Below are 27,979 nucleotides of genomic sequence, written 5' to 3' on the forward strand. Positions count from 1 at the left end.
ATTGCCCAAAGAAATTACAAGAATTGTGTTAAGTTTCCTTCGAAGGGTGGCAGGGCGCACTCTTATGGATAGGGTGAGGAGCTCAAGGTAGAGCCGCTGCTCCTCCACAGCGAGAGAAGTCAGCTCGGGTATCCGTTTCAGATGCCTCCTGAACGCCTACCTAGGGAGGTGTTCCAGGCATGCCCCACCGGTAGGAGGCCTCGGGGAAGACCCAGGACACGCTGGAGAAACTATGTCTTACGGCTGGCCTGGAAACGCCTCGGGATCCCCCCGGAGGAGCTGGAGGAAGTGTCTGGGGAGAGGGAAGTCTAGGGTTGTCTCCTACTCCCCCTGCCACCTGGCCCTAGAAAATCAGCAGAAAATGAATGAATGAATGAATAAATGTGTTGAGCTCAGCTCATATTAAACAGGCAGATTCAACAAATAGAAGTGATTATTGTTTTGAGTGTACACTTTAAAAAATGCTGGGTTCCACACAATCAATTTGTGTTGGGACAACATGAAGGAATTAAGTCATTAGTTTTCACAAATTTAAGAGGATTGAACATACAACAGTTAAGTGTTGTCCTGATGAAATCTCAAAAGTTTTGTGTTGTTTCAGCTCATTTCAAATAAGTAGTTTGAACAAGCAGCAAGAACTATTTTTTTGATTGTACATTTACTAGGAAATGGACAAATCTATTCATTTTCAGAAAAGGGGGTGTACTCATCTATGCTGAGCACTGTTAATGCTGATGTCTAGTTGTGTCATCTGATAGTGTTTGGTTAGTCTGTAATGTATTATTTAAAATTGAGAGATGAGATTCAGATGTGAGAAGATGAAACACACATGCTGTGCGCCATCAGAGTGTGTTAATTGAGATAAGAGACAGAGATGATCATGCTGAAACTAACTATACGAGGACCTCCAGAGGTTTTTTCAAGGTCATTTGACACCACAGGCAGTAAAATGACACTCAGCAGAGATGAAAATGACAAGCTTTATTATACTGAAGAGAAAGTGAAGAGTTTATGGACGCCATGGTAATAGTTTGTGTCCGTTCCTTTATTTTAACACAAAGTTATTGAGATTGATATGAAAGATACAATTTATCTTTTATAAAACTTTTTAATGTATGCTCACCAGCTTTTTTACATGTCTCCACTGTATGTTTGCCCATTCATATTTAGCAATGAGCTCCACCTCTTTTAGGTTGGAGGGTTGCCTTGCTATAACCCTGATCCCGATTCTCAATTGGATTTAAGTTAGGACTGTGGTTGGGCCATTCCAAAATGTAATTTTTTTTTGTCTGTGCTCATTATATAAACTTTAATATTATAAGATGGCGCTGCATGGTGGTGCAGTAGGTAGCACGTTCACCTCACAGCAAGAGCCTCGGCTGGGTCAGCTGGCGTTTCAGTGTGGAGTTTGCATGTTCTCCTCATTTTGGCGTGGGTTTCCTCCGGGTGCTCCGGTTTTCCCCACAGTCCAAAGACATGCAGTAGGTGAACCGATTAAGCTAAATTGTGCGTCATGTATGTGTGTGAATGAGTGTTTATGAATGTTTCCCCTATGATGGGTTGCAGCTAGAAGGGTGTCCACTGCGTAAAACATATGCTGGATAAGTTGGCGGTTCATTCCGCTGTGGCGACCCCAGATTAATAAAGGGACTAAGCCGACAAGAAAATGAACGAATGAATGAATATAAGATAATAATAACACAAAATGATACAATAAAGAAGTAATGATATGGACAAGTAGTAGTAAAAATAATAGTATTATTAATAATAATAATGTAGTAAAATGTATCATCTACCTTCTGTTCTATATTAAATGAATTCAAGCAATATGTCATACTGTAGAGAAATATTTTAAGCAATTATAAATATTTAAAAATGTTAAAAAAAAATTGTCAAAGTAAGATCATTATTATTAATAGCTTCATATTCATTCATTAATTTTCTTTCCGGCTTAGTCCCTTTATTAATCAAGGGTTGCCACAGCAGAATGGACAACTTATCCAACACGTTTTTACGCAGCGGTTCCCCTTCCAGCCACAACCCATCTCTGGAAAATAACTTCTTATTATATAAGCAATATGTTGTGATAACTAAGTTTAATAAAAAAAATACATAGTAATATGTGGTAATATGTAATTAAATATATGAATGTTTTAAGTAGTATTATACTGTAAGAACATATGTGAAGTCTTAAACATCTAAATGAGGTGAAATATAAAATTAAATTATGATTACAATATTATCACATTGTTGGTGATTTAATACTATAAACCCTTAATTTGTGTATTGCGAGGTCCTGGAACAGATCAGGATAACGGATCTGGCATGTTATCCAAGGATGTTTAGGTGTCGCGGATGAAAGTCAACAAGGTTAAAGTGTTGCAGAAGATAGTGAAAGTGAATAGTGGAAGGGGGAGGAGGGCAATTGAGGAGGGGGATCGGTAAAATGAGGTGCCGGATCAGATTTCAAAGGTCTTGGGTTCACAAATTAGCCCCTGTATAAACCAATATATAATTTATTTGTGATAATATAGTGTATTATGTAATGTGATATGCATTATATATAAAATAATATATAATGCAAAAAAATATATATATGATGTAATATATAATGCTATTTGCATTATATATTGTGTACTGTATATATATTTTCCCGAATATGTTATATACATTCATATATAATGAAGAAAAATACTTTTAAAGTGTTTATAATCTACAGAAAAAAAAAATATTATAGCATAATATGCTGGGTAATATTAATTACCAACATGCACTTTGGGTTAAGGTTAAAAGTTTAAATTTGTTTGCTTTGTTTTTTTGCTTGTAATTATGCATAATTTACAGTTATTAATACTTTTTAATATGCACCTGAAACAGAGTTTTCACCAGATTTAGAGGGTTTTTAATGAGAAATATTCTTGTATTCTTATGTCAGACTGACTCTTTAAAAAAAAAATAAAAAATCAGACTTTATTTTGATGGTCCGTTTGTTGAATTTAAGTTACTTTGCATCTGCATTCTAACTAACGCTCATTAGATTATAAGTAGACTGTTAGGTTGGGGTTAGAGTTAGTGTATTTTGACATGTACTTGCAAAGTTTCTTATAGTCAGTTCAATGTCTGTTGAAGGAGCAGTATCAACAGATATTAAGCTGACAGTCTACTAATACTCAAATGGACCATCAAAATAAACTGTTACCAAAAATGAACAATAATATTAATAATAATAATTTGATGTAAACATAAATCACATGTTCCCTCAGAAATATTCTTCTGAAATTCACTTTTAGACTTTTGGAGTAAGAGCAAGTCTTCTCTATGATTTGAAGAAGAGCTCTCATAAATCGTTGTTTCCCGTCAGGTTTCCACTGTTTTCGAAGAACAAAACTCACATTACAGGTTAAACAATGTGAGTTTATGGCCTGAATGTTTGACAATCTTCCTCGAAAGATCAGGAAAAGCATCGCAAGAATTTTTTAATTATCCTGATGTGATTTGTGGTTAGCTCTGCTCTTTGCACTGCTGTGTTAAGCAAATGCAGAAACCGTTATACAAGATGTCCACATTCTCCAGAGAATTTGTCATGATTCGCTTTTTTGTGTTGCATCGAGGTCAATGGATTCGTCTCAGATGAGCTGCAAAACAAACAAAAATAGCAGATCGCCTCGACACTTTAATTGCTTTCATATTACAGTAAATGCGAGTTCTTACATCGCCTTCATTGTTGATTGTTCAAGTTCTGTTTTTTATTATTGCATCTGCACTAAGAATAGCTGGAGATTGCACAGACACACGGGAGAATTGAATGTGAATCTGTTGCTTGTTTTTGACTCTTTTTTTTTTATTCTGACTTTTTTAAAATGCTCTCTGCTGTAATTATTTCCTATTTTCTTTTTTTAGATGTTGTTTTTAGCAATACAGCAAGTGATGCAGCAAACTACACTGTAAAAAATTATTTTTTAACTTTAAAAGTGACAAGTGGATTTTACTTAAAATATTGAAGTAATTCTTCTGTAACTTAGAACTGTTACGTTCACACCATAGACTGTAAAAGATATTGACGTAGTATCCTTGACGTCACCCATAGGTTTCTGAAGAGCGCAAATGAAGCTACAAGTAGGCGTGGCCAACCGTTGCTATTGTTTATGTGTCATCGCACCCACCGGGGGATACCAAATAAGGGCGGATCGTTAGTGGAGCAAACGCCTGCTAGCATTTTGCTTAGACAGGCTTTTCTTTGGAAGAAACGCTTAATACTTCATTACCTCTGACTCGTTTGTGTTCTGACCACATGTGCTTGGTTGTATACTATATCATTGAACTGCTGTAATACATTGAGCTACTAAACATTGTTCTTATGACGTTTTTTTTCCACAGGAGGAAAACGCAAATTACTTCCAAACACTTTAAATATAGTCTGTGTTAGTTATTGCAAGAATATTTATGAAATCCGGGCATAACACTGCATGACAACATTTCAGATGACTATTCTAGAGCCTACCAATAGTCAATATGCCAGATTCTGGAGAGCTTTACAGTTCAAAAGACTATTATAAATGATAAATAATCTTAAATAAAACAAATACATTTGTAGAGATGGTATATTAGCATATCGTTTCACTCACAGCACAGTTAAGTGCACAGCATGTCATATCATCTGATAATTGCAGGAAGTAATTCTAAAAGGCAATTGTGTAAAGCCACATAAAACCAAATAAAAATGCCATGTATATGCTGAGTTCAACTGCTAATCATTCGGAATCAGTTGAGGTGACGGGACAGCGAGCAGTGAGACCTAGCTGTCACTCAAGTGGCTACGCCCTTAATTATACAGACTTAATATTCATTCATTCATTTTCTTGTCGGCTTAGTCACTTTATTTATCCGGGTTCGCCACAGGGGAATGAACCGCCAACTTATCCAGCAAGTTTTTACGCAGCGGATGCCCTTCCAGCCGCAACCCATCTCTGGGAGACACCCGTACACACACACATTCACACACACACTACGGACAATTTAGCCTACCCAATTCACCTGTACCGCATGTCTTTGGACTGTGGGGGAAACCGGAGCACCCGGAGGAAACCCACGCAAAGGCAGCGAGAACATGCAAACTCCACACAGAAACATCAACTGAGCCGAGGTTTGAACCAGCGACCTTCTTGCTGTGAGGCGACATCACTACCTACTGTACCACTGCCTCGCCCAGACTTAATATGACTTAAACAAAACGGATAAGTTATAAAAATTTAACCCTCCACAGTTGTCATAAAGGGTATTATTACCTATATACACCAAAACCATCTTTTGTACAAGGCTGTAAACATGTTTTTATCAGCTGTAAAATCAGCCAATTTACCATTGCAGTCAGTGAACATCTGGATTTCTTGGAGCCAGCCACCCAAAGGCGAGTGGATGAATTGCAGGTTCAGTCACTTCCATATTGGCTTCACAAGGGAGAGCGGGACGTTGCCGCTTGGGTTCACACTTAACTTATTTTTTAGCATTATTCACATAGTTTGTTTACTTAATAATTTGAATGGGTTTACTCCCCCTTTTTTTTAAGGAAAGTCAACTAATCACTTTTTACAGTTTATAATATTTCTGGTCATTTATTAGCAGTGTTACATGTGATTAGTTACATTTCATTTTTAGTTCATTTAATCACTTAATTATAATAACAATAATAATAATAATAATAATAATAATAATAATAATAATAAATTAAATATTGCAGTAGTACATTAAATCATAGTCATTTAATAATGTACTTGCTTTAAATACTGTACTCTGTAAGAATGCTGGGTTCCATACTGGGATTGATTGATGGAATTAAGTTAACTTGTTAGTTTTTACAAAGTTATGTGGATTGAACAATTAAGTTGTTGCAAAAATATATATATATATCTCAATAATTGTGCTGCTTCATCTCATTTTAAACATAGTTTATTTCCTCAGGTTTTCAAAAAAACAAACAAAAAAAAACTGCACCTTTACTTTTTTTAAAACCTTCAAGATTTTCTTTCCTCTGTTAAACACAAAAGAGGAAATTTTGAAAAATGTTTGAAACCATTGACTTCCAAAGTATTTTTTATTTAATTTTTTATTTTATTTATTTTTTTTTTTTGCAATGTAAGTTGATTGTTACAGGTTTTCATCTATTTTCAGGATCGCTTCTTTAGTGTTCGGCAGAAAGAAAAAAAAATCATAAAAGTTTGGAAATTAGAAAGAAAAAGTGAAAGTAAAGGCCAATTGGAGAAGGATCATTCTTTATCCTCGTGCTGCAGATTTTCTCCCTAGTGAAGTGTTCAGTTTTTCCACTTACAAAGTCTGCCATGTAAATAGCAACTGAGTCTTAAAGGGAATGGGAGATGAGACTCTGATTGGTTTATTCTCAAAACACACCCATAACTCCTTAAGACAATAAGCTCAACTCTGTTAGAACATGCGCTGCGGCACAGAGCGTATTTTTTCTCTCCTAAAAATAGCAAAAGTGTATTCAGACACGCCCTTAATGGTTTTGTGCCCTGCGCTTTAGACTTTGCGCCTAGATCATTAAAATAGAGGCCTTAAACTTTGGGAATCTGAGCAATGACTCGATGTATACTATTTGGTAGATTAATTAAAATCCAAATTAATCAAGTGCTGTTGCCTTTAAATTAGTCAAAAAGTAAGCTATCATAGCTGGCAAATATTTCTTTAGTAAATTAACTGAGAATAATTCCAAAATGTTTACATATACTGTACAAAAAAGTTTTATTAAGACATTTTTATTCATTTTATTTTATTTTTATTCAGAACACCTTAAATGGTCCCTTATCATATTTGTTAAGGATGTATGGAAATATTTACAAATGCGTTCATTTGATTCAGATTTATGATAGCAGCAAACGTCAGCACAATATATCACACAAGCCGACACTCACACATGTCTATAACATCCACTCCAACTTCCCTTCCAAATCACATTGCTTTTGTGTCAATGCTAGCCGACATTTATTGTTGTTCCCCCCTAAGTGTTTGTTATTTTATGTAGACAATTTAATTGTGGTCCAAACATGCGCATGACCTCAGGCGTCTGGACTCTGGCTCTGTTAGAGGTCGCCAGGTTTGACCAGATGTTGAAGAAGACAGAGCTCTGGTACCAAAGATCCCCCATCCCAGCGGAGCTCATCCAAGATTTTACGCAACTTCCCAGAAACTCAGAGAGCTGTTAACACACATTTAGTTGTGCATTCCTCTGGTGGCTGGTATTCTTTTGGTGTCACTGTACTGACAGAAATGATTGGTTCGGCACAATTTCTTCATGTTGCACCTACACAGATTGATTAGGTTTGCATAACAAATTTCAGTGGATTGAACATAAAGTAGTCCCAAAAAAAATCTTAAGAATTTTGTTGTTTCAGCTCACTTTAAATAAATAGTTTGAACAAACAGCGATATATATTTTGAGTGTGGTGTGATTTCAGACGCAGGAATGGAGCTGGAGTCAGTGCTCTTGAACTCTACTTATCTTTCCAGACAATAAATATGACAGGCCCTCATTGCAAAGTCCATTAATAAGGCTTATTTACAGATTGTTGTGTTGCTCTGCTGTGCGTTTGCTCCAGCTGCGGAGGCTTCTGGTGTTGTGTAAGCCCAGCAGAGGTCTGGTATGCTCTGAAGTGGAGATGCTCGATGGCATCCCAGTCATTTCCTGAGCCGCGGGGTAATGACCAGCGCCGACCGGCTTGGTCCGCGGGGGGCTTTTGCAAACACTTACTCAGCCTGTCAGACACACATTTGTTTAAAGTGGGACTGAGAGTCTACAGGCTGATGGATAATAGTGCAGCCTTTTGCTAATGATGATCTGCAAGCGTTACTTTAATGCAAGAGTTCGCCTGGAAATAAAACCCTTTTCTTTTTCTTCATTTGATCGCTGCATACGATTTCAAAATCAAGCAGTTTTCCTGTGGTTTGTAATGTAATGGGCAGCACAAATGCCTTGATACCTCAGGCTGTTGATGTTGCCATCCACTCTGCAGATCTCTCACACACTCCCATACTAAATTTAACCCCAAACCATGATTTTTCCTTCACCAAACTTGACAGATTTGTGTGAGAATCTTGGGTCTATGTGGGTTCTAATAGGTCTTTTGCATTATTTGTGATGAATGGGGATGCAGCTCAATTGATGATTTATCAGAAAAAAAATCTACCTTCTGTCACTTTTTCAAATGATCAACTAGAAGTCAAGTTATTATTTGGTGCTCTTACAACTGAGAAAAATTACAAGACTTTTTTCCGACAGTTTACAATATTCACACACGTTAGTTTGCTACTATTGGGAATTACACACAAAAAGAAATCCCCGCTCCCTACTCAATATTCCATTTCTGTGGGAAGTACATCAACGTACTAAATTAAAAGTCTTAGCAACTTCATGTTGACATGGACATTAATCCTCTTGTTTTGAGTCTAGTAACTAAACATAATTATATGTTAAATAAGCACGGTAAACACACAATTTGTAGGCCTTTAAAGAAAACATGTTATCTTCGCCTGTGAGTTCTGTGATTGACAGTTAATTGCTTGCGAGGCACACTGGGCTTTCACACCATTGTTTTTTTGGGGGGTTTTTAGGTGCACCGCCTGCAGATTTCATTTCTTTAGTTCATTTGTCTGCAGTTGTTTTGCCACCATCACCAGTGAGCTCTAGAGCAGGAGGCCCACTGTGCTGAAGTCTCTTTCCTGGAAAAAGAGCATTCAGTGAGCGATATCTGACTTTGCGGTCAGGTGAACTTACGCAATTCTCTGCAGAATTAAATGCGCTGGGAAGTTGTAAAGTGCATCATTCCCATGTTGAACAAGTGCAGCTTCCCCAGGACACTTCTCATGAGGCCAGGTAAACAGGAGGTGATGATATTTGGCTCAGCCTCAATGAAGAATGACTGAGATAGAATATATAATTGCAATAAAAGTAAAGTAAAAAGACAATGTGAGTAATGTTGTCTGTGGTTGCTAGCGTCCGTTGATTTGGCTAGTTTTGTTCTTTTTTCAATGGCACAAGGGTGATTTAAACCCAAATCGGTTAAAATATGGGCAAACTAAAACACTCGATTGTTTGTCCTACAAAATTTAATTAAAGAAATTAAGCCAGCAGTCAGTTTAGTCTGTATCACACTTAGAATTAAGTTACATTAACCCAGCATTTTTGAGTGCACAATGTGTTCACCAGTTTCATCGTCTGCCAAGGTTATATTGTGGGTGTGAATATTAAATGTTATGTTATTAGATATATATCAAAATCACACGAGTAGCAGTGCGATGTGACTGTACATCGGCACTGGTGGGAGACGTTCTTAGTGTCCCACCAGTGACGATATACAACCATATCACACTGTGATATTGCGTTTATACAACAGTTGGATGACATAATCGTGTGTATAAAAAAGAAAATCAAACATGGAGAGTCTTAAAATCCTTTTGTATGAGGAACTACTTTCTTCGGCGATTCATTCCCATCAGCAGCTGACATCAGAACCGCAGGAACTGCTGTGCTCATTCACCAACATGACTTTAGAGCTAGTATTTGAATGATTCTCTAGTGTAATGTCTAAAGTTACAACAAAACAGCTGATTTTGCTCACATTTTAAGATTATAGGGCTGAACAGCATGAAATGCCATCAGTTACAGAGATTTCCCAGTATTTCTCTGCAATCAGGAAATTACAATAATTAACCCTGAAAAAGCCAAAGCAATGCAATCACTACACGATTACTGTTGTGTTTGTGATAAGGAAAAACGCTAAACACATGCGGGCATTTCTACTTTCTTTCCGTTTACTGGACTAGTCTGCAGTAACGAAAACAGGAGACTCATTAGAAACAGATGGCCATCTCCGGTTTTAAGACTTTAAGATGAGTTCCATCTAACACTCAACACACTACTATTACTATGGTATAAATACAGCACTGCAACATACAAAAGAGAGTGATCAACTTAGAATATCACTTATCTATTAATAATGATTTGATCAGCGGTAGTTTAAAATGACTCTTTATTTTTCCTCCTCTAAGGGCTTATGCAGTCTCTGTCGTCCGCTTGTGTGTGTGTGTGTGTGTGTGTGTGTGTGTGTGTGTGTGTGTGTGTGTGTGTGTGTGTGTGTGTGTGTGTATATATATATATATATATATATATATATATATATAAATCCGTAATTTTTGTGGTTCATTTTATTATCGTAATTTACCCCAGCTGCCGGGAAAAAAGCGTAAAATAACAGCTGTTAAATTACAGAAATTTACTGTAAAATAACAGAGGTTGAATAACAGAAATTTACCAAAAATTTAAATTTAGGGAAATTTATATAATTTACTGTTCATTATTTTACAGTAAATTTTTGTCATTATTTTACAGTAAATTTTTGTCATTTCACACAATTTTTTTGCCGTTATTTGAGAATGAACCGTAAAATTATTGATATATAAATATGTATGTATAAAATCAATGTTTATTCAATTGTAATATAATTAAATTATTAAATTAAATGTTTTCGGAAGAAGTTTAGCTGATTAAAAATATGGCTTGAAATTATTTGTTTATTATTGCAAATTAAAATACCTGCTTTTTGTTTACATATGTATTAAAATTAAATGATTTTTTTTTTCTGGTGACATTATCGTAATTTTCAGGATCACATGATAAGAATATAGAGAATATTAAGGAATTATTAATATAAGGAATTATAACAAATGAATTTGGTGCTCTATTAATAACCAATCTTAATAATATCTAAGTTTTTAAAATATTTTTTAACGATGAATGTAATGTGCAAGTAATTTTGTTTCAGTATATTTTTCATGAACAGTATTTTTAAATGATCTGAAATTATATGAAATACATTTTGTAATAATAGAAATGCCTTTATTGTTATTTTTGATCAATGTATTATGTTCTTACTAAGCGAATGCTGACATTTTAGTCACAGTTCCCACAAACAAATATTATTGTGAAAACTGAGCTTCACCAATGCAGAAATAAATTCAAAGTGAGAAAAGTAAGTCTTTTTAAAATTGCATTTTTAAATTTAATTGAATATTAAAATGATAAAAAAATTTAATAAAATAATAATTTATAAATATTTGTAATAAAATAAAGGAACTTTTGCTTTTATTTAAAAAAAGATGACAAAAAAACTAATAAATATGCTTTGAAAGCAGTTAGGTTGGCCACAACTTCTCTTTTACGGAAAAGCAGTTTTGTCAACTACACAGAATCTCCAACCACCAACTATGTAAAAGTCATTCCTAGAAATCGACCAAAATATAGCTTTCGTTTTGTAGGAAGTTGACAAATAGCATTTTCCTGCCTCACAGCGAGCATTTCAGAGTAAAACAGGAAATAAATGAGTCCCATCATATGACTGCAGATGCTACAGCAGACCGAACTACAGGGGGGAAGGACGTGTCACATTCCACGTGCACTTCCACAAACACTCGTTCAGCAGCACGTATAGTTAGTGATGAGTCACAGTCGCTCAACATCCTCCCTCATTCCTGGATGAGTAAAGTTTCATACGTGCAGCAAACCTACACCCTGCTGACCTGAGCTTTTGACCTGTGAGTGACACAGTATTTCGCACCATGAGTAACTTTTTTTTTTCATACTGGCATGTGCAGCGTGTACTGTACTGCATGTGTGTAATTACTGTACACGCTGAACTGACTGTGTAATAACTACTTTTTATACAGTGAGGGAAATAAGGATTTGCTGGGAATAGTATTTCTAAAGGACCTGTTGACGTGGGATTGAACCAGGTTTTGGTAAAAACCCAAACAATACAAACATAAAAATAAGAAAGAGTTTTTCAGTCAAATCTTGATGGTTCTGCGAGTCTCATCTGTCAAATCTGAGCTTTATTTTGTATTTTATATTGGATTCAATTCAGGTGGTTGACTGTTATTGTTACTGTAAACTTTATTGTCCCCTTTTGGGGTGTTTTGTTCTGCAGCTTAATAGATTTACAACATATATATCATACAAAAGATGATCAAGCTTTCTGTGTTGTGGCCCCAAGGCCCTGGAACAGCCTTCTGTTGAACATCAGGATTTCTCCATCTTTGGATAGACTTATTTTTACTCCCTTGCCTTTGAGTGACTCATACATGTAATTTTGTATCTGTATTTTATAGGGATGTAACGGTATTGTAAATACCGTCATACCGCAATATTAATTTTTTTCGATATTACCGTAGTCGCATGACTCGGTACCGTGATTTACCCAATTAATCTCTGACCACACCATAAATAAACAGTTAATTATTTCTTAGCCACACTTTTTAAATGTGTGAAAACATGCAAAATATAGCTGAATACTATACTTTTTATTTAACATAACATATGCACAGTCATATGTCCTGGCTAAAGGTCCCATATCACCAGTTAACTACACATAAATGGGGAGTTATTCTCCCATTAAAACAATGTTATTGTAAAATAAATGATAATTAAACCATATTAATGCAAAAGAAAGCAGGTAAAAAAGAACATACTCTGTGATAATGAAAGGATGATCACACACACATGGTTAATGAGACCCATAAATTATCTTTTCAAATAATGGTTAAGCCGAAAGCAACTGGCGCTGCTTACAATAAGTCAACTCTGGAACTCTGGAAAGCAGCAAGACTGTAGCCTGTAGGTGCATGCTCCTCCCTTTTTCAGTCTATTTGAAAGATAATCGATCGCATAAGTTGTGTTTCTAGACACAGTTGCTTCACAAAAGGAAACGGGAGCGCACACGCGTTATAAACAGTCGCGCGTATCACCTCAGCTGTTAACGCGAGTGATTATCCTCTCATCCGGTATTTACCTGCTTTGCTCGCGCGAAGTTGCGAACGCAGTTATTTTTGTCAGTCGTGTTGCTTCTCGATCGCCTGTGCATGCATATTGGACCATCCTTATTGTTGAATCCTGCTTTTAAAAATTATTATCTGGGAAAATTATTTTCCACCAGCCAAAGTGGCTAGTGGGAGTGTCTGTCTTACCCACCACCGCCGAAATCTACCCGCATTTGGCGGGTTGGCGGGTGTTGATGTCAAGCGGGTGTTGAGGCACGACTAGAAAAAGACGTAACTAGTAAACCAATGAAAAACAAGGCACATGACTAAATCAACCAATAAAAGCACGAAAACAAGAACAAAGAAGCATGTGGCCGGAAACAAAGGAGGAAACAGGAAGACAAGACTAAACTATAGAATAAAAGACACGACAAACCTTAGACATGGTGGATTTTTAAATATTACTATTATTCTTCATTTATTTACAGACAATAGTCACTGACATTGTTTTCAGTACAATCTAGTGTGAGCAGGATAAGGTCTCCCTGCAGGGTAATTGGGATCATTTGATGGTAAAGGATTACAGACCTTGCTCCGAGTTCATTTCCAGTGATTTAATTGTGTACAGAAGCCTAGAATGATGGAATGTTCCAGCTCCTCTGGCAAAAGCGCGCAGTTCATTCCAAACCTGATGCTCCGCTAAAACTGAAAGGAGAAATACCTCGAGCTGAACCATCCATAGGGGGTCCGGCATGCCAGATTTGCACACAAACTGATGGTTTTGATTTGCTGCTGTCTTTACATTCTGATGCATATGCCGGGATAGAGAACAGAGATGGTGGCTGGTTTTTGTATTGCAATAAAATCCTGCCCCTATAGCTTATTTTTTGTATATAGAACATATAAAAGTAAGCCATTTTTTATCTGCTTATCAATTCCACTTGTTTTTTTTTAAGTGCCACATCATACACGACAAATCATGAATCAGGGACTTTTCATGAAGCTATAAAACCACATGCTATTTTTGTTTTTCATTAAAAAGCAGAGTCATCTGGCTTTTACTCTTTCCAAGATCCCAATAAAGTATAAATGTCACTCCCTCACAGAGTTCCGATCTTTTTATACAACAAGCCCAGTTTCGATTTAATGGCTTGATTGCTTTTAAATACGACAGTGTCATGTCAGTTTGGAATTTGAAGATGGTAAATCACTCCTAAATTGAAAATTGGAGCAAGCCTGAAAACTGTGTCAGATCCACGATTATGTAAAATATTGAAAGCATATGCATGACTGCAGCCTGAAAGCATTTGGAAACCGACGAAGTGGATGACAACCCTCTTGAAAATACCCATGACTTTGTTATTTACCTAAATGTGATATGTTTACACACTCATTAATGTGATATCTGGACATTAAAAATGAATATGAAAACATATTAGCCCCTTTTACACATACAGACCTTTCCGGAAAATTACCGGCAATTTTCCGGAAAGGTCTGTATGTGTGAACAGGCCCTTTTTAAAAAAAAAAACATTCCTTCTGCTCTGTGTAAACGCAGAAGGAAGATTTCTGGAAAGAGCACATTCACGTCTAGAACGCGCTGACGTAAGACGTCTACTTTAGCCAATCAGAACACTTCGCATTCACATCTGCGCTGTTTATGAAGATGAAAGCCTTTGAATATTTTTCCAGACACATTTAGCTGCTAGGTGTCAATCAGATAATATTTATATGCTCCTTAATGCTAACTGTGTAAAATATTATCGATAAGATGCTTGCGATAAGCCCTTGTTTGTTTACTTTTCAGCTCGTCTTCCTTCAGTTGCTTGACGCATCGCGTAATGTAGTCAAATGTTTACAAATACAAGCGCAGCCGTTTAGAGCTCATTTCTGGGTAATGATGTCAGAATTTACTGGTATTTTGGAATGGATGTGTGAATGGTCGTTTCCGGAAAAATTCCATTACATCCCTGCCTGTGTGACCATTTTGAATCTACCGGTAAAGTCATTCCGAACATTTTGTCGATATTCACCGGTATCACTTTGTGAAAGGGGCAATTGTAATACACTGCAAAAAAACCCCCAAAAAAAACAAGGAACTTAGACTTATTCCAGTCCAAATATCTCAAAGTTCTTAAAACAAGCATTTTCTAGACAAAAAAAAATATTGTTTTGTTTTCAGAAATTATAATTAAAAATGAACGAGTTACTTAAAACAAGTTAATTAATTATACAAAGGTTAATTTGCTTACCCCATTGGCAGATTATTTTGCTTGTTTTACGGACAAACTCACTTCAAGAGTTCACACTTAGATATTGTTTGACAAATGTTAGAAGGTTTGGCATGCTGTCCCGGGAGAGAACCCTGAGCTCGGAGATAATTGAGCCCAGGGTTCCCACCTGGTCGTTTGAGCATGTAAGGGGAGTATGAGATCAGGTAGTTCTCGAGAGCTCCCTGTGGTAAAGGAAGAAATGGGGGAGAAGGGGTGGATGGGGGGGTTTCTTCAGAATACAAAGATAAGGGACTGTTTTTTTGCTAGAATACTTATAGTGAGTTTGGATTAATCTGATTGGCGAACTAAGATTGTAGATGAGAGACCAGCTGCGGTCAATCACGTGCTCCTCTCGGAATTAGTTTGTGAAAATTCACTTAATTTTGACTCATTATTCATGAAGACAAAACAATATTTTTGTCTTATCTTGAAAATGCTTCTTGATTTATGAATATTTAGATCTTTGGACTAGAAAAAAAAAAGGCAAAAACTCAAAATGAAAAAAGCTTTTTTTTCTTTTTTTTTCTTTTTTTTTTTGCAGTGTAAGATTTATGATGTAGGAAAATAGCAGCTGATGTCATGTCTTTGTGCACATTTAACCAAAGCTCTTTTAAAGGGCACCTATTTTACCCCTTTAACAAGATGTAAGATAAGCCTTTGGTTTTTCCAAAATGTGTCTGTAAAGTTTCAGCTCAAAATATCCATCAGATTATTTATTATAGCCTCCAGAATCTGCCTATTTTGGTGTCTGTGTACAGCTGTTTTTGTAGCCTTTGGCTTTAAATGCAAATGAGCTGCTCTCCCCACCATTTCCACGGACGTGTCTGCTTCTCCTCTGTTACGTCAGATAAACTGCAGTCAGTGATAGAAACAGACACAAATGAAGCTGATACACAGCTCATTAGTCTATTTCATGTATTTGTGGTGGAGTTTATTCAAGCCTTTCTGGAATGATGAGTCCCACACAAATGCCGTTTGCACACACGCATACACATATTAGCGTTTACTGACACTATGAGGCAAATAAGTATTACACAGCGATTTTACTGATTTTATTAGAAACAGGCTCTGGTTTAAAAACTTATAATCCCAGTTCATTTGCAAAAAAAATGTTCTGTGGATATGTGTACAGTATACTTGTTATTATAGAAACATGTTGCCTGTCAATCAGTTGGTGGGCAGGGAAACCACGTCATGTTGCGGTGGGCCTCAAAATCACTGGGATTTGGATCCTATTTTAACCTCAGAATTTTTTTTAAAAGAGACTTTTTGGCTTTATATCACTCCAGTATGACAATGGGGACACTATACATTCACACACTTCTGTCCAAACAGCTTACGAAAGTTTTTCCTCATAGGTGCTCTTTAATAATTCAATAATCAATCATTTTAAACAAAAATCAATCAACCAGTGGTCAAGCTTTTATCTTGGCCACCAGGGGGCTCTTCTGCTGTTGTTAATAGGTTATATTCACCTTATTCTTCACCGACAAGCGGGCGCAGCCTTTTTGGCTCGAGACCTCCGGTCTCATTCACTTCCATTCATTTTTACACATTAAAAACTGCTTGTTTCGCTGTTTGATGTTGCAAACTGATATTTCCTTATTATATTATCCTACTTGGTCTGTATAGTCATGCAAACATTTGTTTGTAGAGCAAGTAGTTTGACCGTTTTCTGCCGTTTAATATTCCTAGTCATTTCTCCCGACTGAATCGGAAGTTCAAAGACAATCGCGGAAACAGGCGCACTTCCGCATTTTAGAATAAGGTCAACAGTTTATAAGCCCGTCTCATATTGAGTTGCATGTAAGTGGTTACATTATAAGTGATCCAAAGCTTTACATTTTTACAGCCTCACAGCTTTAAATATTTATATAGATTTAATGTGGAGCAGCATTTAATGTGAAGTTGGTCTGAGACAGAAAATGCTTCTTAATTTAAATTACAAATGTAATCAAAGCTAACCATATTGATTTATTTAGCTCACATTGCAAGTTTTGGGATGAACATCTGTGCTTGTCATTAAGAAATAAAAATGGTTTGCCCCTGTAATTTAAATTTTCAATTAATGAACAAATGAAAATGCATTTCCTGTTTGTTTTAAGTTAAATTTGTCAGATTACGTTTGTCTGAGGTAGTGGGTGTGGGTAACATACTTAACCACGCACCTCAAGCTGTCCGTTCTGACAACAAACAGAAATGGTAAGGAGGAGGAGGAGTCTGTTAGGTTTTAATAACTCACCCCAAACCATTTTCCCAATCTTTCTGAATGAAATGCCAACATTACTACATCCAATCAGCTCGCAGTAAAAAAACAAGCCACGCCCACTGTTATTCTTATTTAATATTCCATTTCTCTCTTTTTTTTTTTTTTTTTTTTGTAGCCTAAGACTTATATAACGTAGAAAAATAGAAACTGATGTCATAATTGATGCACAATTGACCAAAGCTCTTTTCATCATCAGCTCTTAGACTTCAGGGAGATCATGTAACGTCTTGTTTATCTGTGTTTAATTGCAGGACTGCTCCAGCTCAGAGGAATACACTGTAGCCGCAGCACTGCTGCCCTTGACCACAGCCTTTTACCGGGTAAGTGTGAGCTGAGCTCAGACTGGCAGCAGACACACAGGCAGCTCCGGTTACTGAATTTTAATCACAGCACATCAACGCTGGCACGGACACTCATTGAAGCACTTTACACCTGTCTCCATCTGCTCAGTTGAACCATTGAAATAAAAGAATGTTTTTAGAGGTTAGTATGTTAGTCTTAAAGGATATCAATAAGCTAGAGTGGCACAAAATTTGCGTTTAGAAGAAAACCAAAACAAACATGCAAAAATTGTGTTTTGTTACTTACTCCTAAATAGATCAACGTTTTTTTCTCGTCACCTTCACTTCAGTTTCTCATCAAATCATGACCAATCAAATGCTCTCTAGTATCTGACATGCCCCCCCCCCTCCAGATGCTTCTCATTTGATGTGCTTGAGTTCAACCACTGTCCCTGACACTGCTGTGAAAAAAACAAAATACTATTGGATGTTTTTTTTAAAGGGGAGGAGTTTCTCTATGACCTACCATTTTTCAGTTGAGATTACGTCAAACATCGAATAAAAATGCACATTTGAAAGCACTTTACGGAACCTTTAAAGGGCCATGAAATCCCCTCATTTCAGCAGGGTGTTTTCACACCTCTACTTTGGAAACAGTCAGAAAAGTGGGCGTGTCCAGCTTTGTTTTGGGGGAGTGTCGGAGGAAGAAAAGAGGCATGGTGTGGGAGTGTCTATTTGGGCGCGCTGACTTTCAGAGTCAAAACACACACACACACACAGGGGACAAAGTGACTGTGTTTACATGGACATCTGTAGTCGAATTATTTGCCAAATTATTAAATGGTGGACTTTAACTGCAGTTTGGCTCTTTCATTCAGGGAATTCATTCATGTCCCTCGCTACAAACGAAATATTAGATTCGAGGAACTTCTCTAAGCGTGTATTTTTCATGCAATGTTTGATACCGCACGGTGAATGAGAGAAAAAAAAAAAAGCATTTCCCGGAAACTTAGATGCACTCGGCAGGTAGTGTCAGAAAGCTGCGTGTGTTATTCCGGTCACAAAATGCGGTGGAAATCCTACAAAAGGTTAAAGTTTGGTTGTAGTGCTAACATGTTTACACTCGGTGCAATAGTTAACTTAGTTTGATACGAACAAACAGTTTGCATTCATTAAACAGTAAGAATGATTAATAAATCCATATGAAGCAGTCCCTTAAAAGTCACGTCTCATCTTCAGTTTCGGGCTCAGGCATGCTTTGCACTTACACTACAAGCGTACTGCACCAAAGCTCAAGTGAACTGCGCTCTGGCACACCTCTTCCAACCAGGCCATGGCCGGCCAACTGAACAATGCCTGAGCCCGATTCAGAGCACTTCTCAAACGAACCAGGAAATGAGCCTGGGCACGGTTCAGATAGCGTAGTGTGAGTGCGCCGTGTGTCTCTCGGCTGGTCTGGAAATGCCTCGGGATCCCCCCGGAGGAGCTGGAGAAAGTGTCTGGGGCACAGGTCTCAAACTCGATTCCTGCAGTTTTGCTCCAACTCTAATCAAACACAGCTGATCCAACTAATCAAGGTGTTCAAGACTACTACAGACTATTGAGCAGGTGTGAGTTGGAGGTGGTTGGAGCTAAACTATGCAGAGCTCTGGCCCTCCAGGAACTGAGTTTGAGACCACTGGTCTGGGGAGAGGGAAGTCTGGGGTTGACTGCTGGCCCCATGACACGGCCCCGGAAAAGCAGAAGTAAATGAATGAATCATGGCAATTGTAAAATAAATCACGTATTAGAAACAAGTTATTTAAACTATTGTTTGTGTTTTTACCAAAATCTGCTTCAATTCCATGTCAACAGCTTCTTTAGAAATCTGATTTCCAGGAATAAACATGACATGTTCAATACATACTTCCCCCACTGTATTATGCATTTATCAACTATACATCGGTTGTTGTGTTCCAGTTATAAATGATTTTCCATATTGGTGCATCCATAAAACTAAAGCTAATTACTTGAAGTGCTCTACAAATAAACACTGATGAGGCTTGAATGGACTGAAAACTTGTAGAGTTCATGCAAACATCAATACTAAGGTATTTCAAACTCAGAAGCAGAAAAAAGGAAATCTGCATTTGCTGGGAATATATCGGAGGCCTTTGAGTTCCATTCCACTAGAAGAAAACCAATAACTAGCATGACAGTCCCTGTAGGCTTGTTCAGTTTCGCTGTGGTACAGTGGGAAAGAGAGAAGGTCTTGGCAGCAGGGACTTGGAGGGTGTCTGGCTTTCAACGCCGATCCATCACATACCCACATTATTGTTGTCATAGCGATAGACACAACCGACTCTGTTGCTTTTTAATTGTGAGCTGCTCTGCGATCCGTGTGCAGTGACTCACACTGTGAAATGAAGACTGTGATATAATCAGAAATCTCGTTGGTGACCCTCATGTCTGTTTGCAGGACAATAGCAGTTATCTTAGTCATAGACACCTAACTGTGGTCAACATAACCCAGACGCCTACAGTTGAAGTCAAAATTATTCGCCCTCCGTTTGTTCTTTTTCAAATATTTCCCAAACGATGTTTAACAGAGCAAGGATTTTTTTCCACAGTATTTCCTATGTGTTTTTCTTCTGGAGAAAGTCTTATTTGTTTTATTTCAGCTTTAATAAAAGCAGTTTTAAATTTTTTAAAGGGCACCTATTAGGGTTGGGTCAGTAGACGATGCTATCATCCATTGCCAATGGCGGATAAACATCATGGGCCCTATCATACACAAGGGGCGGCGCAGTAGTCTTTTGATAGTTTCAGCTTGGCGCAAGAGTCGTTTTTGAGGCGTTGCACTACGCTGTTTAAATAGCAAATGCATTAGCGCTCATATGTGCGCCCATAGGCGTTCTGGTCTAAAAAGGAAGGCGTTCTGAGGCGCACTGCTGGAGCGTTGCTATTTTGAGAAACTATAATAGATTTTCCATTAGACCAAAACAAACCCGGTCTAAACTCCGGCGCAGAGTTGCGCCTCGCTTACGCACTGCTTAATATGCACAAGAGAGCAATAGGCAAATATCTTTACATATGAAAAAATTTAAATATTAAGGATATATATATAGGATATAATAAGAATAGATATAGAATATAAATATAAAGGATTAAAATATTACAAAACATTATTTTCTAGCCTACATAAATATGAAAAATCACTGCTTTTATGTCTTCTTCATCTCGGGAGGCTTTTTCAGTTCATTCATAACAATTTGCTTTTGTATAATGTTATTATTATTAGCAGTATTATTTATTATATCCATATTTATATTTGTTTTATTAAAAACAAGCTTAGATTTGCCCACCTGTCAGGTTTTAGACCATATGGGGCACAGCATGTGTTTTAGGATATAACTCAGGTTTTTGAGCACACTTTGTTATTATTGTTCATTTATACGTTTGCTGGAAATTAGAACTGAATTTAGAAATAGTTTTGAAACGAATATTTGCGCTTAACAAACAAAATTAATTATTTATAGACTAATTGATGTCTGTGCGTAAAGGTTTCCCTATCCAAGAGCGAATGTGAAAGTAGATCCATTATCTCTCATTCTCACGCAGTAGATGCTCTGTTTAACAGTTTTCTGTTAAAAAAAAACTGTTAACTGTTTGCTTGTGAAATGCTCATTTTTTCCACTTAGACTTACTTTGCGTCCTGTAAATAGCGAATGCGCTCTTGGCGCGACGCAGCTGACTCTTAAAGGGAATGGGAGATGAGACTCTAATTGGTTTATTCTCAAAACACACCTATAACTCATTAAAAAAATAAACTCAACCCTTTTAGACCATGTGCCACGGCACAAAGCAGATTTTCCCGTCCTTAAATTAGCAAAAATGCGTTCTGACACGCCCTGAAAGCGTTTGCGCCCTGCGTTTTGCACTCTGCACATGGACCGTCATAATAGAGCCCCATGATGCTGAGCCAGCATCGCAATCCTTCACCTCACCCCCATTAGCAGCAAACCGCTCGCGAAAAACACACACCCAGGCCCCGTTTACACTAATACGTTTTTAAATGGCCTTTTAGAATGAAAACAATCCACGTCCACACTGTGTTTTACCTAGCATTTCTGAACAGCCCTCCATCCACACTATATCGCTGAAAACGCACATCACGTGACCACACACACTCTGGCATGCGCTTCAGCAGTATATGCGAGCGTCTGAGCTCCAGGCAGTCAGTATGGAATGCTTTGAGCACAAATCCCCAGAGAGCAGTGCACGTCAGACAGTTTATCACAGATGTATTGCTGGATCGCGTCTCACTATAGTTGCTGTATACATAAAGGTGATATTTAAATTATTTTGCCTGTTGAATCTATCAGGGAACGTGTCACAGTGTCAGTACACTGCTTTAATCTTTCACTTTCACTCTTGTACTTAGTAATTTTAGCGAAAACCTTAGATACTGTTGGTTGGTTCCTGGTGGTTGTGCACCTTTTTTTTCTGTGCAACTTTTTTTTTTTGTCAACGCCATTATAGCGACACAGATCCCTCTGCCTATTCATGCCATTTTAAAGGCAGAACATTGCATGTGTTTTCTGCTGAGTCATTCAGAAGAGTTTCTGTCAGTCATGTTGCCATGCGGTTGCTTGGGTGGCTTTGCTAACGTGTATAGTTGCTGGAAGCATATGCTTATAAAAGTAACCACACACCTCTTTTATACAAGCCCCATGATTTAAAGCATCATTCCTCTCTGTACCATAAAAAGGGCGGCATGCTAACTTCAGTGCTCAAATACAATCAAGCACTAATCTGGTTTCACTGTTCATGATCAAAGTCATTGTTCATTTCCTTTGATGAGCTGCACCTGACACTTAAATCATTTCTGAGAGCCCATGATTTTGTGCATGAACAATTCGAGTCTTTCTTTAAGACATCTGAAAGTAATCTTTCGTCAAACCATCAGTTCCCTGTTTTTCAGTTTTCCTGTTTGGCATTTGCCACTTTTATGTAACAGCAAACCCTGAGCACTACACTAATAAGAGATTTACAAAGCCCCTGTGATTGTGCTAAACACCTCATTCGTCGAAAGTAATCACTAAAATCCCATTTGTTTTGCATTGTTCCAGAAATCTCCAGGCTTAGAGCTACAGTATGCCACTGATACCACACAAATATGAGCCCAAATAATTTAAGAAATCAATTTTTAACCCTCTGCTAGTCTTTTAGATTGTCTAAATGTATATTTAAATCCACAGTTTCTTGGATAGTAATAGTAATACTGGATACCTAGAGGTTACACCATATGAGTGCATGATTACATTAGGTTGTTTTTTTATTTTGCTTTTGTTTTTGAATGGCAGAGTCTCTAATTCACCTGGATTTACTGCAATAACAATGACGAAATTCAATGGGGAAAAATAATTCCTGCATAAATATTAACTATTGCCACAAAACCCTCTTAAAATTTAAAGTAAAATAGGACAAATATTATTAAACATGGAACTTTATAGACATTCATCACTTCTTGACTGCGAAAACCACAAGTGGGATTTACAGATAAGGATCACCAGAGGGTTAAAATCAGCTTATTTTACCTCATTTTTAGCTCATTTAAGTCTAGAGCCCATCTAGTTTAGCTGATTTAGAATTAAACAGTTGTATTTTACCATCTTTATACCAGTTTAGCTGATCTCTATGTCTGGTAGGGACACCTTTAGCTTAGCATAGATCTGGGCTGCTCAAACTTGGTCCTGGAAGGCCGGTGTCCTGCATATTTTAGTTCCAACTCCAATTAAACACACCTAAACCAGCTCATCAAGCTCCTTTTAGGTATACTAGAAAGCTCCATGCAGGTGTGTTAAAGGAAGTTGGAGCTAAACTATGCAGGAAGCCGGCCCTCCAGGACTTAGTTTTGACACCCCTGGCATCGATCATTGAATCAGATTGGACCATTAGCATCAAGTTCAAAAGAGTCTTTCAATATTTTTTCTTATTTAAAACCTGACTCTTCTGTAGTTACATTGTGTACGAAGACAAACAGAAAATTTGGTATATTGTGAACTAACTCATTATTCATGGAAAATTGTTTATTCAAATGTGTAAATAGGCAGTTAAAAAAATAGTTTTACAAATTTTCAGGCAGAGATACACTGTAAAACCCAATAAGTTAAGTTAACTCAAACCATTTGAGGAAACCAATCGCAACAAACTATTTGAGTTCAAAAACTAATCTATATGAGTACTGTGAACTTAATCCATTTGAGTAAACGAAGCAATTTGAGCACAGTAGAACCCAATAAATAAAGAGAACTCAAACCAACTGAGTACTGTAGAACCCAATAAGTTAAGGCAACTCAAACCATTTGAGGAACCTGATTGCAACAAACCATATGAGTACTGTTTACTTACTCCATTTAAGTTGAAGTAATGAGGTATTTAATTAACTCATTACCTTCAACACTGAGTTCAAAACTGATTTCAAATAAATAGAATCAACTTTCAGTAAATTTTGAGTTAACTACACTCATCTCATTTGATAAAGTTGACTGTTGGGCTTTACAGTGTACAGTAAAAAGTGATTAGTTGCTGAAAGCGAGTAAACTAATTGCCTTAAAAGCAACAAGTTGACTTTTCAAAAATAATGCAAGTAAACTCGTTGCAACTTGGAACTGTGAATTGTACTCACTTTTTAAAAAATAAAAGTAAACTAATAACTTTTTCCAATGCACCTTTATTATATATATATATATATATATATATATATATATATATATATATATATATATATATATATATATATATATATATATATATATATACATATATATATATATATATATATATATATATATATATATATTCAGCTTTTCTGTATTTAGCAATATGACATACAGTAAATTAAATTGCTGTTTGAGACATCCAGTGTGTCTTTTAAATTCAATACAGAAAGGATGATTTTATAGACTTAATGAAGCACCAAATATGTAATATTGTAATAATTACAGTAATTATATGAAAACTGACGTGCTAAAATAGTCTGACAATGTAAAAAGGGAATAGTTGACTTTAAAACAAAAAAGTGAGTACAATTTGCATAATTATAAAAATTAAGTCAACTTAACAGTTCCAAGTTACAATGAGTTTACTTACATTATTAAGTCAACTTTTTGCTTTTAAGGCAATTGGTTTACTCGCCTTAAAGAAACTAATCATTTTTTAGATACATTAATACATTAAAAGTGACAAGAATTATAAAAAAAAAAAAATAACTGGTACTAAGGGGCCCAAAATGCAGCAAGAAAATATTTCCCACACCATTACACCACCACCACTAGCCTGAACTGTTGATTCAAGGCTGGCAGGATCCATGCTTTCATGTTATTTACAGCAAATTCTGACCCTCTTATCCGAATGTTTGCTGTAGTCTATCTGCCTCAAGGTTGGATGTGTTGTGCGTTCAGAGATGCTCTTCTGCATACCTCGGTTCTAACAAGTGGTTATTTGAGTTACGGTTGCCTTTCTATCAGTTCAAACCAGTCTGGCCATTCTCCTCTGACCTCTGGCATTAAGGCATTTGTGCCCACAGAACTGCTGCTCACTGGATGTGAAAATCTCAGTAAATTAGCAGTTTCTGAAATACTCAGACCAGCCCGTCTGGCACTAGCAACCATGTTCAAAGTCACGTAAATCACCTTTCTTCCCCATTCTGATGCTTGGTTTGAACTGCAGCAGATCATCTTGACCGTGCTTGATCGTCTTGAGTTGCTGCCATGCGATTGGCTGAGTAGAAATTTGCATTAATGAGTAGTTGGACAGGGGGCCAGACGGAAACATACAAGCTGCTATTTCGGCTGATTTGGCTAGGATCTTTTACTTTTTTAGAAAAGAAAAAAAGCAGTGTGTTTTTTTAAACCCTCCATATTTCACACATCACCCAAAATCACTTCTAAGCCCACCAAGACTCTAATTTGCCTTCATTGCTGTCCTCAGATGATCCCTGTTTCACACCACATATAAACCCTCATGCATTTTTCCGTAACTCTGGGATCCACATTCCCTCCCCTTCACTTCCAGTAGCCTTGTACAAACCTCACTCATGTTATTGAGCTCTCATTACTGGCTTGGCAGGACATAAAGGCTTGAACGCCATCTTTCACTCCCTGCCACTCTTCTTAAGGATGACCCAGCTAAAGAATGGACATTACCGAAAGCGCACTTGAGCTCACTTTTGCACAAAAGCCAGATTTACCAATCAGCCCAAATTTGCCAATTTGTCAATTTGAGCAGGCCAATTCTCAAGCAGCGACGGTGGAGATGGACATTTCTGCAGCTGATTTGGAGACAATGCATAAATTAAAAAATACAGACAGAATATATCTTTCACTTAGTGACCAAAGTGTAGCTCTAAATAGCATGGTTGTCGCAAATAAGCCAATATTCGTAAGATGCGCGAGATCTACTATACATTTTGTTCTCTACCAGAGGTCAAGGGTAGGGAGGATGGATAAATATTGTGGGAGTGCTAAAAAAATCATGATATTCATTATGTCAAAGGTAGCCTACTTCATATAATATTTTAGTTATTTATTTTAAACAGCTATGGTACACATTTGTTTTATTTAACCTCTTTATTTATTAGCTTAAAAGTATGGGGTATGAATAATTTTGGGCTTTACTTTAGACGTAAGAGAAGATGTACATTTTGACAATTGTTTTTGTTTTATAGCATAATTGACATCTATGTCAATAGCCTAGTGGTTAAGTGCTTTGACATATAGCACCATGGTGCTCACGGTGACCTGAGTTTGATTCCCGGCTCGAGGTCCTTTGCCGACCCTACCCTTCTCTCTGATCCCAATACTTTCCTGTCTGTAACTTCAACTGTCCTATCTCAATTAAAGGTGAAAACCCCCTAAAAAATAATTATTAAAAAAAACACAGTGCATATTTGATGAACAATATGTTTGGAAGAGGTGTTCCTCCTGAATTCCAAGTAAATATGGGTGGAATAAAAGTCTTCTGCCTTAAACTGTGCTCTCTGTTTTCTGCAGTTCCTCGCTCTGGCAAAAACAAATGCAGCTATTTCAAGTGCAACATTTTAGACATGTTTTGTTTTAGACATTAAATAATGGCACAAATAAGTCTTTGCTCATATCCTAGGGGTCAGTGCGGCGGCATATTGCTCAGCTGTGCTACAGGCATCCCAAGTTCGAGTCCCAGCCGGCAGACCTTTCTCAATTCCACCCCCCTCTGTCTCTCTGTAACTTCACTTTCTGTCAATATGCAATATCTGCTATCCTATCGTAATATAGGCAAAAATACCAAAATAATACCCGTGATTTGAGGAGTCTAAATGTTATTAAATTGCATGTATGGTTTATTTCAAAGGAATACTCCCACCCCAAAAAAACTTACCAGGTAACTCCTACAAATGCATATCAGTACGGTCGGAAACAACAAAGAGCTGTGTCTACACATTTTCAGTGCTGTTTTTTTTCTTTTTCTTTTTTTCTTTTTTTTTCTTTCCTGTGCGCATTTAGTAAATACTGGTGCGCATTTACTACCCTCCCCCATTCCCCCGCCCCCCCAACATTCCCTCCCCGCACACCACCCCCCAACAATCCCCCCACCCCATTCCGGTATATTACATCCCCAATTTGTAAAGATAATAGTTTTACTAAATCCCCCGACATGGACGCACTAGGGCGCTGTTTTTTCCACATGTCAATGTTTATGAATAGATTACACCAAAATGAACACAAGTAATCTTGACAAACTGTACATCAGTTTAAAGCGACAACCCTCAAGCAGCCATTGTAGCTAAATGTTTTTCTGTGGAAGGCTTAATGTTTTTCCTCATGACTTCATAATGTATAAGTTTTTATGTTTTTAACATGTAACTTTACCACAGTAAAGCTCAAAGTGTCTTCTTTCCAATGATACAGAATTTGTGTTTGTAGCTTACTGGAGTCAGGAACTGTTACTTTTTAAATTTAGGTAGATGTAAATCCCCGAAGTTGACTGCTGGCTAACAGGTTGAAGCATATCTGTCAACGTTGGGGTGTGAAAATAAGGGCCATGTCCACCATAACACCTCCACCACCCCCCAACCCCCCGCCAAAAAAATAAAAAGTCCCCAAATTACTAAATATGTTCTTGTGGAGCTTTTTCATTGTAAATAAACAGTTAAACTGTCAGTAATATGTTTTTAGTATTATTATTTATTCAAAAAGGTAATGATTCGCACTCATCAAGTAATTGCTTCGTACTGTTTTTATTTTTTATTTTTACATTGTTCTGGTGATTTAAAGACACAAACGTTTCGGCACAATGCCTTTCTCAGTGTGACA

At 37.0% G+C, this 27,979-nt stretch overlaps 1 protein-coding gene and 1 long non-coding RNA gene across 5 annotated transcripts in view; both read left to right on the forward strand.

The window, feature by feature from the left end:
* Nucleotides 1-27,979, forward strand: part of sbf2 (SET binding factor 2) — a 288,988-nt gene that overhangs the window by 153,415 nt on the left and 107,594 nt on the right. For all 4 annotated transcript variants that reach the window (XR_012382813.1, XM_009303601.4, XM_009303602.4 and 1 more), the window contains exon 17: nt 17,616-17,684. Coding sequence is in view for 3 of the 4 variants with exons in the window: in XM_009303601.4 (XP_009301876.1) it covers nt 17,616-17,684 (69 nt within the window). In the remaining variant the exon portion in view is untranslated. The remainder of the gene's footprint in view (nt 1-17,615; nt 17,685-27,979) is intronic.
* LOC141375191 (uncharacterized) lies at nt 20,839-27,748 on the forward strand. Its single transcript, XR_012382827.1, has 4 exons — nt 20,839-24,204; nt 24,808-26,881; nt 27,371-27,463; nt 27,575-27,748. It is a non-coding gene; the product is annotated as an uncharacterized lncRNA (long non-coding RNA).

The sequence above is a fragment of the Danio rerio genome, chromosome 7 (assembly GCF_049306965.1).
Source record: "Danio rerio strain Tuebingen ecotype United States chromosome 7, GRCz12tu, whole genome shotgun sequence".
Classification (NCBI taxonomy): Eukaryota; Metazoa; Chordata; class Actinopteri; order Cypriniformes; family Danionidae; genus Danio; species Danio rerio.